We start from the raw sequence: 14,720 nt of genomic DNA, 5'->3' as shown, positions 1-14,720 counted from the left end.
GAAAGGGATGGAAAGATGTGTTGTAAGGTGCAGCAGGTACAGAGAAAAGGGCACTCGGAAACTCAGCCTGCAGTTTCCAGGAGCATTGCGAGGGCATGGAAGAAGAATCTGCACGTGGATTAGTCCATATCAGAAAACCTCCTCAATGTGGTGAGTACTTGGACTTGACCCTCAGCAGTAAGCTTAAATGGAGTCAGATCAGAGTGACTCCTGCTTAGGAGCTTGTCATGCCAACTAGAAGTAACCTACAACTAACCAAAGACTGAAAACCCAAACATCTGAATTTATTCTTTACAGAAAGAAGTAACAAACTCTTAAGAACTTTAAAATTTACATACATACTTCCCAAGGATACCCTGGGCTCAGTAAAGATCAAAATCAACATAGACAATAAACTGTCAATCATAAAAGTATACAAAACCAGATTTATTATCAATAAAGCCAAGTTCTAAACGGGCAAGGAACTTAAATGAGGCCCTGCTGTAGACAATGTCAGGGCCAGGACGAGGTATTCCTTAGTCAACCACAATTCTAAAGAAGGTGGTTGTTCTTTCCCTGTGTGAGGGCAGTTCCTGAAGGAGCAAGGCGGGCCAAAGGAGCACACAGGAGTGAGGAGTGAGAGCATGGCAGCAGGACACAAGGCCAGGCCTGCCCACTGCCAGCACTGCATGAATTCTCACCATCGCTCAGGATCATCTTGCTCTGAAGAGTCAGAAAGCGGCTGGTGGATCCCAGCAGCCACAGCAGCCCCCACTGCAGCTTTTCATGTGGGGTTGGGAGTAGCAAAGACCAAGAGCTGTAAACATGTGGTGATGGTTCTACCTTTGGGGGGAGGGCTCTTGGAGTCCTCCATAGACAGCTTCAGCTGCTGTATGAACTCGCCGCCATACACACTTCGTTCTTGCCAGATGTTCAGCAATCTTTCTAAAGGTTTTTTACAACCTTCATCTGCCTCTCTGCCCAGAAAAGATGAAAAGATATATATATAAGCTTAAGTTTTTGTTTTTAATTAGGACAGATCTACTTAAAAAGAAAAATCAACAACGGCCAAAATGATTTACATACTTAAAACAAGAATGTGGTACACCCTGTGCTACTTGGACTCCCAAATCTTGACAGAAACTGCATTCCTCCCATGGTGATGGGGAAGAGGCACCCCATAACCCAAGGAATCTTTTTTCCCCTTAGAAAGGTAGAGAGAATAGGAAAAAAGCCTATTTGACTGGTTTTAACAGACAGAAAATAAAATTGACCATATCAATTGTGACAACTTGCCTTTTCAGAAAACATCAATTCAAATTAAATCCTAGACACAGACTGGAAATTAAAATTAGCCAAACTTTTAAGATTTTAAAAGCACAAATGTTTAAATTTACATTAACACAGCAACATCTCTACACACATACACATATGTGCTAAAAGTATCTCAACCTTAACTACTTCATAATGACTTTAACACTGGGATGAGCCTGAGTTCCATGTTCATACTAATATATCTAGTAGATAATCTTGGAACACACTGGAAATAATGTAGTCCTTTTTAATTTACATCTGAAAGAAAAAGTTAGGCAATTTTTCCTGGTATGTTGACACAGCATTAACCTCTTACCTACTCAACGTCTGAGATGGCAGCAGACAAGCAGGAGACTTTCTGAAAAGACCCAGGCCCTGCCTGCCCGCTGGGCTCCTGTGCACTCTGTTCAGTGAGAATGCATAAAAGCCACATCTTAACCCTGAGCACCATAAGAAGGGTCACCGCAGGGCTCACAAGATGGCTCAGCAAGTAGGTATGCTTGCCTCCAAGCCTGACAGCCTGACCTCCATACCCAGGACCACACACTAAAAGAAGAGAAACAATTCAGGCAAGTTTTCCTGTCTCCCATGAGTGGGTCATGCCTCTCTCCAAATAATTAGTTAATTAAAATGTAACTGTTAAAAAAGGGAGACCCTGAGTTGGAGATGTAGCTCAGTTGACGTGCTTGTCCAGCCGTGGGTTCAATCCCCAACACTGAAAAAGCTGAGCATGGTTGGCAATGTCTGTGATCCCAGCACTGGGGAGTGGAAGGCAAGAGGATCAGAAGTTCAAGGTCATCTATCCATCCTCAGCTACACAGTGAGTTTGAGGCCAGACTCGGATATATGAAACGATGCCAAAATGGGGAGGGGAAGTCCTCCACATCTTAGGTGCAAAGTCAAATGTCTTCACTGAGTACCTCAAGAACACCAAATTCAACTGAGATGGGAGCTCTACCCACCCTCAGCACTGACAGCACTTCTGCGATGCTATCCTAATGCTCAGCCTGGTCTGGTCAGATAGCCTACTTACAAATTACTAGTAGCAAGTCAACTAAACTGAGATCAAAGTACTAAGTCAGGAAACATATAAATTAATGTTTTGTAATTTTTTTCAAGTCAGAGGTAAGCACTAGGAAAACAGGGAAATGCTTCTGCTACATCTTAAAGACCTCAACTATAAGCAAGCTCTCTGGTGTTTATGCTGAGACATCTATTTTCAAAATATATGCAGAAGAGTTACTCTCACCCCTTCCTTCCTCTGCCAACAACCTGGCCCAAGCAGCAGCCATTTCCGTCCAGCAGGCCTTCTCCGATAGCCTCATTACTGCTCTTCCTGCTTCCAGCCTTGTCCTCCTCCAGCCTACTCAGGTTTTAATAATGTAATTCTAGCTGCTGTGGGAAGGCACTTCTTGTTTCTTTCCACTCTCCTCAGAGCAGACAGAGTCCTCACAAAGCCCTCAAGGCTTTCCAACCTCGCCTACCTACTCTGGTCCTCAGGCCTAGACCCTGCAGTCAGCTCTCCTGCGGTGACTCTCAGTCCCACCCTCCTCTTCAGTAGCACTTCCTAGTCCCCACAGTGACTTACACTTCTTGACCCACCTTCATTGTGTTCCATATAATTAGCTCTCACATGCTGTACAAAACAGTTGTTTACTTGTTCCGTATAATATAATGCAATTTCTGGACAGAGGGGGTTGTATGTGTCTCCCCCCTACCCAAGGACCATATTGGCTGAATCAGTCTTTTTTGAAATTTTAAAATCTTTTTTGAATTCTTTATAAAGCATGTGATTTCCAACTTTTCTGCAAAGTCATTCAAGTCAAAAATTAACTGAACTAACCGGTTTTGAAATAAGTCATTCCAGCGAAACAGAAATCACTTTAGCACCCAGAATCAGACGGAGCTAGAGTAAAAAAGCAGTTTGACAAAAAAAGGGGCACTACCTTTGCAAGTTACACAGATTTCATTCTAAATTGAGAATTCTTGAGGCTGGAAACGTAGCTCATTTGGCACTGCTTGCCTACCATGGACAAAGACCTGAGTTCAATCCCACCCCTGCATAAACTGGGCATGGTGATGAGTGCCTATAACCCCAGAACTCAAGGGGAGAAGGCAGGAGGATCAGTTCAAAGTCATCTCTGGCTACACAAATACTCTGAGGCCAGCCTGGGCTACATGAAGACCTGTCTCCAAACAAAACAAATAAATGATGTGTATATGAGAAATAGCTAAGTGAAAATATTTTAAAAATATTTGCTATTGAACTATGGAAAAAAAGAAATAATTACTTACACACTGAGTATGTATGTTGAATGTTTAATATATATTTAATTCTAATTATGAATTCAACCTATGCTCACCTTTCTAATACAGACGTCCAAAACTGACCAAGTCATAGTGTGTAGCACACACACAGCACTGTTTCTTCAAGTGTCAGATGGATCCCTAAGCCCTTGCCAAGCTAGCCTTAGGGACTTTCCTTCCTGTGCTTCCTTGGTATTTCTTTGAAAACACACACGCACACACACACACGTTTCATGTGTGTATTTTATATGCGTTTTTAATTTGTACATCAGTCTTACCCATATATAACAAGTCTGTGGTAGACCCAGTAGAAGTAGAATCCTTTCTTCTAAGATGTCAGCTTTTCCCACAATACCTCATGCAAAGCTCGAACAAAAAACCCCTTCATAATTGTTCAGAAAGAATTGATGGGGCTGGAGAAGTGGATCAGCAGTTAAGAGCATAGTCACAACCACCTCCAACTCTAGCTCCAGGGAGACGCTGTTGCTTCTGGCCTCCATAAGCACCTGAACTCATGTGCACATGCACCCCCATGTAGATGTAACCAACCGTCTTTTTAAATAAGAAACACAGAACCAATGCAAAGAAGAAAGCCAAGAGGTCAGAGCTAAGAGCTAAAACCTTACCCTTCCTCCTGAGGTGGTCCTACCTCTCCGAACCAGAGATACTTTCTGTGTTAAAGTCTTTATATAGTGTTTCTGTTCTGCCTTCTCATTGGTTGTAAACCCAACCACAAGACCGCCTCGTCACGGCCTGTCTGTAAAGGCCTCCAGGTTTTCTATGATTGGTATTGAGATTAAAGGCATGTGTAACCAATACTGGCTGTATCTCTGAACACACAGAGACTTACCTAGCTCTGCCTACCAAGTGCTGGGATTACAAGCGTACGCCACTACTGCCCTGCTTTCCTATGGCTTGCTAATAGCTCTGACCCCAGGCAACTTTATTTATTAACATACAAATAACATTTTAATACAAATAAAATATCACCATACCAGCCGGGCGGTGGTGGCGCACGCCTTTAATCCCAGCACTCGGGAGGCAGAGCCAGGCAGATCTCTGTGAGTTCGAGGCCAGCCTGGGCTACCAAGTGAGTTCCAGGAAAAGGCGCAAAGCTACACAGAGAAACCCTGTCTCGAAAAACCAAAAAAAAAAAAAAAAAAAAAATCACCATACCCCCATAAACACACAAACTAAAAATAAACCTGAAGAAAAAGAATCAGAGCCATGAGCCCTCCTAGGAAGTTACCCACCTGGGAGAAGTACACAGACCCACAAACAACAAAGAAGTCTCATGTGTTTGGCAATAACTACTGATTTATCTCTCAAGACGTTAAGTCTAGGATCAGAAAAGATGGCTCAGTGGGTAAAGGTATGTGCCACCAAGGCTGACAACTCGAGTCCAATCCCTGGGATTGAGTGGAAGAAATGAACTGACTTCCGAAAATTGTCCTCTGCCCTCCACATTTGCTATAGCACATGCACAGACACATGAGTATATATACACACACAAATGTAATTTAAAAAAAAATTAAGAAATTGGAGGCGCAGAGGGCGGGGGCGCTGAAGAAGTAGTTCAGCAGTTAACAGCACTTGCTACTCTTTCAGAGGACCCAGATTTGATTCTCAGCACCCACATGGCAGCTCACAACTGCTTATAACTCCAGTTTCAGAGATCTGATGCTCTGTGTGATCTGTGTGGGTACTAGGCACACATGTGGCACACAGACATGCATGCAGACAAAATGCCCATATATATAAAATAATAAAAAATTTAAAATTCTATGAATTTTAAACTACTTTACCCATGTGTCTATCCATAATTACCCCTTGGAACACCTAACTAGTCATTTCAAACTTAGCATGGCCAAAATAAAACAAAAATCATTTCCTCCGTCAAATCTTCTCCTCCCATCTTCAGTAAACAGTACCATCAACCATTCACTTACACTAAACATTTTTCTCTTCCCTCACCACCAGCTCCCACCTAATTCCAACACATTGTACAAATTTTACAGGAGAGAAGACTCTATCTACAGAACAAGCATTCAATAAATGGAGACAGCCTTCTCATCAGCAAATGCCTTAACTGATCTCACCTTAGCCAACACTACAGCAATACCTTCCAAACTCAAGCTTTCTTGCCCTTCATAACCCATTCTCCACACAAGCCTTTTACACACACACATGCATGCACACACATGCATGTGCGAGCAATCTGAGTGCCTATGTGTGTTCACATCTGTGTGTATACGCATGTAGAGGCTCGAGGTTGACATTAGGTGCTTCCCTCAATTGTTCCCCACTTTACATGTTGAGATGGGGTCAACTGTACCCAGAGCTTGCCAATTCAGCTAGGCTGGCTTTTATCCCAACTCATCTATTCAAAACAATACAAGCCTTTAAAAATGTAAAATAATTTTCTCTACATTGTAATGAGAAGATGTATACATATGCCTTATCAACATTCGAGTAGCTGAATAAAAAGAGAGAACTCTTCTAGTATACTGAACTTTATTTTTTAGGTACAACTTTTGCCTTAAGTGCTTACTCATTATGTTACAAATGGTTAAACTTTTCATGAACCAATGGCAGCACAATTAACAAATGGATTGACAGGAAAAAAAATCCTAGATATACGCTTAGGTTTCTTTTTCTCTTTAATTTTACCGGGGCTTTAGATATTTCCTCTTTTTATTTTTATTTTTTGAAATTATAATTATGTCTTTTTGTAGCTAAAGTTTTCCTGCCTGGCCCACAGTCAGGACAAATCTCTCTCACCTGTCAGTCCCACAGCCGCTCAGACCCGACCAAGTAAACACAGAGACTTATATTGCTTACAAACTGTATGGCCATGGCAGGCTTCTTGCTAACTGTTCTAACAGCTTAAATTAATCCATTTCCATTAATCTATACCTTGCCACATGGCTCGTGGCTTACCGGCATCTTCACATGCTGTTTGTCATCCTGGCGGCTGGCAGTGTCTCTCTGACTCAGCCTTCCACTTCCCAGTTTTATTCTCCTCCTTGTCCCGCCTATACTTCCTGCCTAGCCAATGGCCAATCAGTGTTTTATTTATTGACCAATCAGAGCAACACATTTGCCATACAGAACATCCCACAGCATCTTTTCCCTTCCCTCTCTCCAAACCCTCCCATATACCCATTCCAACCCCCTTTCAAATTCACAGCCTCTTTTTAGCTGTTAGACACATATGTGTATAAGTACAAGATTTTTAAAAGAAGGATAATTTACAATGTCTATGGGAATTGTTTCATTCCCTGGCTTAAAATCTTGACTGACATCCTATCAGAAAAGACTCTCAGGGAGTATGTAACTGGTTCCTTTCTACCTCTCTCTCTCTGATCTCATCTGGGGCTACATCTCACTTTGCTCACCATATCCACTGGCTTACATCCTGTTCCTCTTAAGATACCATGATTAGTTCTACCTTAGGTTCTCAAATGTCACTTCCTTAACCAACAATGCCTAGAAGAGATCCCACCCCAGAACACTATTCTACTTAACTGTGTCCATATCATTTCAAGATGTCTTGTTCTCTTCACTGTCTTGTCTGCCTTCTTCCCTAATACTCCCCAGGCTCTGGATCAGCATGTGACATATAAAAAACACTCATATATGTTGAATGACGAATGTGTAACTACCTTCAAACTTAAAGAAAACAGGGTACTTGTAACCATACATGCTCATAGTCTGGCTAATTAAACTGCTACTTAAATCAAATCTACCCTATGAACACTGTGCTTTCTCTGAATTCAAGTTTTTTTTTGCTTAGGGATAGAAGCATCATAAAAAAGATTGCTAATCAATTTGAGGATTAATGGGTCAGCCACTTTTGTTGACCGTTTGGCCACAGCAAAAGCACACCATGAGCACATACTAAATTACTTTTGGTTGATAATGTCTATTAGTATTAAAGTAACTATTGTACTTTCTGTTCTAATGATGGGGTAAAGAACATAGGCCTAGAAACATGGTTCAAACTGGACCTTAAACAGACTGAAGTGCAGACAGGAGCTGGGAAGTCAGGTAGAATATACCAGGATATTTTTCCAGTGCCTTCTGATTCCATTTCTTTGTGACAAGATCTCACTACATAGCCCAGCCTGGCTTCTGAGTGCTGGAATTACAGGAACGTGTTGCCATACCTAGCTTCTATATAGTTTTAGATGTGTCCACATACTAGACAAGCCCTCTGAATCTTGGTACCCACCTTCTAGTCCTTTCTACTTGTCCTTTCCTTATTTAAGACAGTAAAAATAATGCCAGGCGGTGGTGGTGCACCCCTTTAATCCCAGCACTCAGGAGGGAGAGCCAGGCAGATCTCTGTCAGTTTGAGGCCAGCCTGGTCTACAGAGCGAGATCCAGGACAGGTACCAAAACATCACAGAGAAACCCAAAAAAAAAATAAAATAAAATAAAAATAAAAAAAGACAGTAAAAAATATTATCATTTTAAAATAAAAATGTTAGTTTACTACCCCTGTAGGGTAATTCCTTAAACCAGATCTTGTCCCTAATTAGTCACTATTATCTTAATTCAATCAACAAATATTTACTAAATCCCTGCTCAGCACCAGGACAGACCCCAGTGCTGCTGGGTCTTGGAAAGCCCTGTGAAAGGCTATGTAAATGCATTCCCTGAACTGGAGGCTGTGCTGCGCTAGGCACTACAAGGTGTGCAGCCTGGGAGCTAGGAAAAGAAACAGTCCTTCCCTATTGGAGTGTAGTGCATGAAAACGGTTGGGTAAAACGTGGACCAGGTTTCACAAAACTTCTCACTCTACTAGGAGTCACAATAACTAAGAGATAAGAAGTTTCCATGCCTTTTAACTAGGTAAGAAACTTGAGCTCAGAAACTTAACTTACATACCCAAGGCCACTCACATGGCGTCTGAGACAGAGCAGGATCTAAGGCACCTAACTAAACTTTATCAAAACAAATCCCTGTCTCCAGCGGTCTACTGTAAGCCTACCAGCTGTTCGAAGACTCGGTAATTTTCTTCAAGTTACTAATACGTTCTGCTACTTCCATGCCCACATTCATCAGAAGCCAGCACCACAGGTAGAAGCAAAAATCCTTTCCAGCTTTAGAAAGCTAGATGTGGTTTTTAAATTTCTGGACTAATTTTATTCCTCTGAACATTTCAAATCCTTCAAGAAATACAGACTTAAATTCACATTTAAGACCTTTTACTCATATCTTCTTAGACCCCAGAACATTTTTTGTTTCACCCACTAGTCTTATTTTCACTCTTGGTTTCTTTTTGCAAAGATCTGTATATTTTTTGTGCACCCTTACAAACACAACAGTCTATCAATTAAACAAAACCCACAATTTTCCTCCTGGGAACCTAACTCATACCCACAACAAGATGTGAAAATGAGCACAAGTGATGTAAAGTTTTAACCGGTGTGAGCTTCCTCCCAGCTGCCTGAGTGCTCCACAGTCCCGCACTCACTGCAATTCCAGAAGCAGACTCACTACAATCGGCTCAAGCAGCTCCTTCTCCACACTTTGGATGACTAGTTTTGTAGTGACAGTAATGACTACTATTTTTAGCAAACTAGAAATCGAGAAGGAAATAAAAAAGTCTCAGGAGCCAATTTCTGCTATTGAAGAGACATTACTAAAAGGCTCTTTCATCCTGCTACCTCTGGGTTTTGATCATAAACTAATGAGACAACTTAGCCATGGAAAACATACTCAAGAAAGAAATCCAGGAGGTGAATTCAGGGGAAAAGATGTGTTTCTGGTACCAGAATAAATCTCTTCAGTGTTTCAAAATGTTTATATGTCTGAGATGATAGTTAAGGGCCCAGAAAAACATAAAACCATAATTTGCCCTTCGAAACACTCTGTAAAGTACAAAGTTGCCAATTTACAAAGGATATCACAAAAATAGAACAAAAAGGTGCAAAATTTAAAAGCCCCCAAGTAGAAAACATACCTGGCAACGTGAGAAAAAGCATCCACAAGGACAGATTCAAATTCTCTTGTGAACTCAGGTCCTTTCCTTTTACTGTTTTGGATGACATCATTTGCTAAGTACAGAAAAGTAAGCTTTCTATTTGATTTGGCTGGAAAAAAAAAGAAGAAAAAAAGGACAATTTAACTTATGCCAAAGAAATTCGAATTAATGATTGTTAGGATATCCCTAAAGAACGTCACAACTGAGGAGATAGTTCACCAGGGAAGGCACTTGTCGCACAAACATGACGACTGGAATTTGGATCTCAGCACCCAAATAAAAGGCCAGGTGGAGGCTGGTTCTCTGGGGCTGGCAGCTAACTAGGCCAATTGGTGAGCTCTGGGTTTAAGTGAGAGATTCTACCCTACTCTATAAGGTGGGTAGTGGTTAAGCGGGACACATCAACCTCTGGGCTACACACACACACACACACACACACACACACACACACACACACGCACACAAAAAAAAAAAAAAAAAAAAAAACACCACTAAGGTTAGTTCTACCTCTCAGAGTCAAGTAAGTGTCTGGATAAAACAATGGGATAAAATACCCTTGAGGTCTCTAACATGCATATCTGGGAATACAATTTTGGGAGAAGAATGAAAAACATCAGCTTCATTTTTGTGTTACTTGAACCAGGGTAATTAACTGGCAGCAAAAATGAAGATAATTCAAGGAAAATTCTTAAAGATAAGCTGTCAATCTTAATGCTAAGCCAAGGTGTTCATTCACTGTACTGTGAGGATGTCTACTTCGAATACAATCTTCATTACCAAATGTTCTAGAGTGAAACACTGAGTTACGATTCAACTTTGAAAGATAATCTTGTAATTGATGCTCTCAACTGAGAATTTTTCTTTGAGATGCCAATAACCATAGTCAGCCAACGACACTGACTCTACAGTCCAGAAGATTCTCTAGATACACCAATGAACGTTAATCTCAAACACAAACATGCAGAAATGCTGTATTATTGTTGAAAATTTACACACATCTCAAATCTGAATATGCAAAATTATGGCTCCCACAAAAACCATAATTCTTCCCTGTTACACATACAAAATGTACTATTTTCTATTACTCTATATGGAATCATATATTAAACCATAAAAGCTTCATGCAATACACCTGAGTTACAGCTGCTTGGGGGAACATTACTGAATTTTCTGGCTTCTATGCACATAAGTTCTCAACCCTAAAGTTATATCACTAACAATTTTGGTCCCGGTTTTCTTTTAAAAGAAATAAATATGAATATAATAAGATGTTTCAAAACAGTTTTCTTAAATGCTAAAGAGAAAACTCTAGCAGTATTTTTGCCAACTTTTACACAACTGTGTTCCTAGCCATTACTCCAGTGCTCTCAAAGAACACTTCTGAAAAGCACAGCAGGCAGATCTGACATTTTAAAACTCAGCTATAGAATAAGTAAATTAAAAACAGGGTTTTAAAAGCACATTATAGTTGTTCTGATTGTTTTTTCTTTCTTTCTTTTTTTAAAATAATTTATTTTTATTTTATGTGCATTGGTGTTTTGCCTGAATGTATGTCTGTGTGAGGATGCCAGATGCTTTGGAACTGGAGTTACAAACAGTCGTGAGCTGCCATAGAGGTGCTAGGAATTGAACCCGGGTCCTCTGGAAGAGCAGCCAGTGCTCTCAACTGCCAAGCCATCTCTCCAGCCCCTTATTTATTTTCTTAAGACAGAGTCTCAATATGCCTGGCTGCACATTAAAGTTTAAACTATATCCTAAAATGCTCACAAAATTAGACAGGAAGATATTGAACTACATTAGCCATCTAGTAATAACCTAATTTAGATAATTAACTGAGGAGACTGTAGGAAACCTATACCTGTCATAACAATTATTCAAAAGCCAAGCCAAGCCAGGCATATTTTTAATGTAGTACATGCCTTTAACCCCAATACTAGGAAAAGAGAGGCAGAAAAATCTTCATGAGTTTGAGCCCAGCCTAGACTACCTAGAGTTAGCAAATTCCAAGGTAGTCAGAACTACACACTGAGACTATTAAAAAAAAAAAAAAAAGTCAAGATAAAAGTAATCAGAGTTGATACAGTGTCTCACTGCTGCTACATACAAAGGTGGGATTACAGCAAGACTGGAGAGACAGCTCAGCAGTTAAGAACACTCCTGTAGCTGCACATCCTTCTCCAGGGCCTCCGAAGTCTAGTCCTAATCCCCATCAAAGAAACTCTTCTTTGCAATAGATGAAGACCATTACAGAAAACCACAACCAATCAAAATGCAGTTGCAGAGCCCAGTCTCATCTACAAAAAACAAAACAAAACAAAACAGAAAACCTGCACCTAAGGCTCAGGAATCAGGAGAGGAGGTAGAAAGATATTCCAAGTCAGAGGCTACACCCACAAAGTCTCACCAACGTGACTGCCTAAACTTAACTTATGAGCTGAACAAGGACAACAGCAGACATGCTAACATGGACAGGGAAAGACCCTGAGGCCTCAGCCCTACACAAAGAACTACAGGCAACTAAGGAATGCTGAGAGACGGAGAGATAGTCTTTCTCAGGGAAGAACAGAGCAACTGGTTATCCAACACCAAAAAGTCAGCCCTGAAACCATACATATGAGTAACATTATACTGACTGAGCTGGTTATATTTAAAAATATATATGTATATACATGTAAGTACGTAACAACAATTAATAAAAAGAAAAAAGAGGCTGTGTGAGTGTTGTGGCGCACTCCTTTAAACCCAGCACTTGGGAGGCAGAGGCAGGCAGATCTCTGTGAGCTCAAGGCCAGTTGAATCTACAAAGGGAATTCCAGGACAGCCAGAGCTGTTACACAGAGAAACCCTGTCTCAAAAAAACAAAAACAAAAACAAAGAGGCTATAAATTTGAGAGAGCAAGGGGTATATGGGAAGGTTTGGAGGGAGGAAAGGGAAGGGGGAAATGATGTGATTATATTATAACCTCAAAAAAAAAAAACACTAATCTTAAAAATGATGCAATTAAAATGTCACATAAGTTAAACAAAATAAAGTCAAGAGTGAAAATAGAAAAAAGGAATATAACACTCTACTCAAACATATTGAAGTTCTCAGTTCTGATAAGCATCTAATTCTATAACCCAAAACTCAGTATATATGCTTTGGTCACTCAGATCAGGGTTAGCACAGCTTTCCTTTTATAATGTTTTAAGAAATAATAACAAACTATTATTTTGATTTAAGGGGGAAAAAAATCAAGCTGTGTATGACTTTTGCCTTTGATCATAGCACCTGAGAGACAGAGAAAGACAGATCTCTGTAAGTTCCTAGGCAGCCAGGGCTACATAGTGAGACCCCATCTCAAAAAAAAAGGCAGACTCACTACTCTTCCAGAGGGCCCAAGTTTGGTTCCCAGAACCCACATGACAGCTCAAACTGCCTATAACTACAGTTCCAGGGGACCCAATGCCTCTTTCAGCCTTAATCACATTGGGCCACCCTAAAAGACAAGTACCCTGTGTGTAGCAGCACTGTGACACAGCAAAACACACAGTACATACATCTCACTACTCCAACTCTAGGTGACAATATGACAAAATGTATCTTCCCACCTCCTACCAAAGCCCATTAAAAACCAGTAGAACTAGTTGCTGAGTAAAGTTTAAAGGACTGGCTAATCAAAAAATTTTGATGTATAGAGAAAGGTTACAAAGTATTCTAGAAAAAAAGGAACTACTTACCTACATTGTGGCCACAGTTAAAAAAAAAAACCCAACATAAAAATAATTCATCTTAGCCAGGTGTGGTAGCACACACACCTTTAATCCTAGCACTTGGGAGGACAGGCAGGTCTCTGGAGTTTGAAGCCAGCCTGGTCCACATGGCATGTTCCAGGCTAGCCACGGCTACATAGTAAGAGAGAAAAAAAATAATTTTTTTCTGTCTCAAACAAAACAAAACAAAACAAAAAAACAAAAAAAACAAAATCAACAAACAGCCTCGTAATACCAAAATATTCCATAAAGGAGAGAAGTTCTACTTACAATCTAAAAGGACCGATTAGTAATTCCTAGAAAGTGGAAATAACATATTAAAAACAAAAGCAATTCCTAAGCAAGAGGAAATCATTTTTGTAACGCTCAAAGTACTTTTGATGACAACTCAAAGATGGTGGCAATGTCTTAGACAGGGAAAACAATCCATAAACACAAACGGCCATTTGTAAAAGCTCAGGGGGAGCTAGAATACCAGGAGCTAGTCGGTTTCAACATCAGAGCACAAACTCTTTTCTACTGTAATATGGGGACATTTTCAGTTCACAAGAGAAACTGGCTAGCAGATGAACACACACCTCAATGCTTGGGGAAGAACTCTAGTTCTACAAGATCCAATCTGGTAGCCATCAGCCACGGGGGGCCAGTCAACCCATAACTAAGCTAATAAAACTGGAGAACTGGCCGGGCGGTGGTGGCGCACGCCTTTAATCCCAGCACTCGGGAGGCAGAGGCAGGCGGATCTCTGTGAGTTCGAGGCCAGCCTGGTCTCCAAAGCGAGTTCCAGGAAAGGCGCAAAGCTACACAGAGAAACCCTGTCTCGAAAAACCGAAAAAAAAAAAAAAAAAAAAACTGGAGAACTGAATCTTCAATCATATTTATTCAAAGGTGTAGTTCCTTTGTCACCATTTTAAATGGCCAACAGTCACATGGAGTAAGTGGCTACCCTGTGGACAACACACCACAACACTGAGACTGCCGCAGACAGCTGAACCAGTGCTGTTTAGATCCTTTACTCAAATATGAAAACATTATCAGAAGCACAACTAAACTGCTAAACTAATTTTTAACTAGGTAACAGACACAATTCTAAGCGCATTAGAGGGAGGGCCCTGGTCAAAACACCCCCAGTGAAGAAGACATACTAAGAGTGATGGGATGGGGGAGAACTTTCAGTAGAGGAGAGCTAGCTGCACTCAGACCACACCTTCACTCGTTAAGATCACCGAGGCACTAGGTACTTGAAAAAGCACAAGTCTTGGAGGTCAGTCCTCCCTGGGCCCATGTCCTAGCTAGGGACCCCTGAGCAAGCCACTGATCTTCCTGTATCTATAAAATGGGGACAGGAATGCCAGCCTACTTGCTACATAAGACT

At 40.8% G+C, this 14,720-nt stretch overlaps 1 protein-coding gene across 4 annotated transcripts in view; it reads right to left on the bottom strand.

Moving 5' to 3' along the window:
• Positions 1-14,720, bottom strand: part of Rprd1b (regulation of nuclear pre-mRNA domain containing 1B) — a 48,141-nt gene that overhangs the window by 31,145 nt on the left and 2,276 nt on the right. For 3 of the 4 annotated variants that reach the window (XM_052726185.1, XM_052726186.1, XM_052726187.1), the window contains exons 2-3: positions 9,572-9,701; positions 823-956 (exon numbers count right to left, since the gene is read on the bottom strand). The exons of the other annotated variant lie outside the window; for it this stretch is intronic. In XM_052726185.1, the coding sequence (XP_052582145.1) occupies positions 823-956; positions 9,572-9,701 (264 nt within the window). The remainder of the gene's footprint in view (positions 1-822; positions 957-9,571; positions 9,702-14,720) is intronic. 4 annotated transcript variants of the gene reach the window in all.

This window comes from Peromyscus californicus, unplaced genomic scaffold (assembly GCF_007827085.1).
Source record: "Peromyscus californicus insignis strain IS unplaced genomic scaffold, ASM782708v3 Scaffold_7__1_contigs__length_154581171, whole genome shotgun sequence".
Taxonomy (NCBI): Eukaryota; Metazoa; Chordata; class Mammalia; order Rodentia; family Cricetidae; genus Peromyscus; species Peromyscus californicus.
This window is presented reverse-complemented; position numbering and strand designations above follow the sequence as displayed.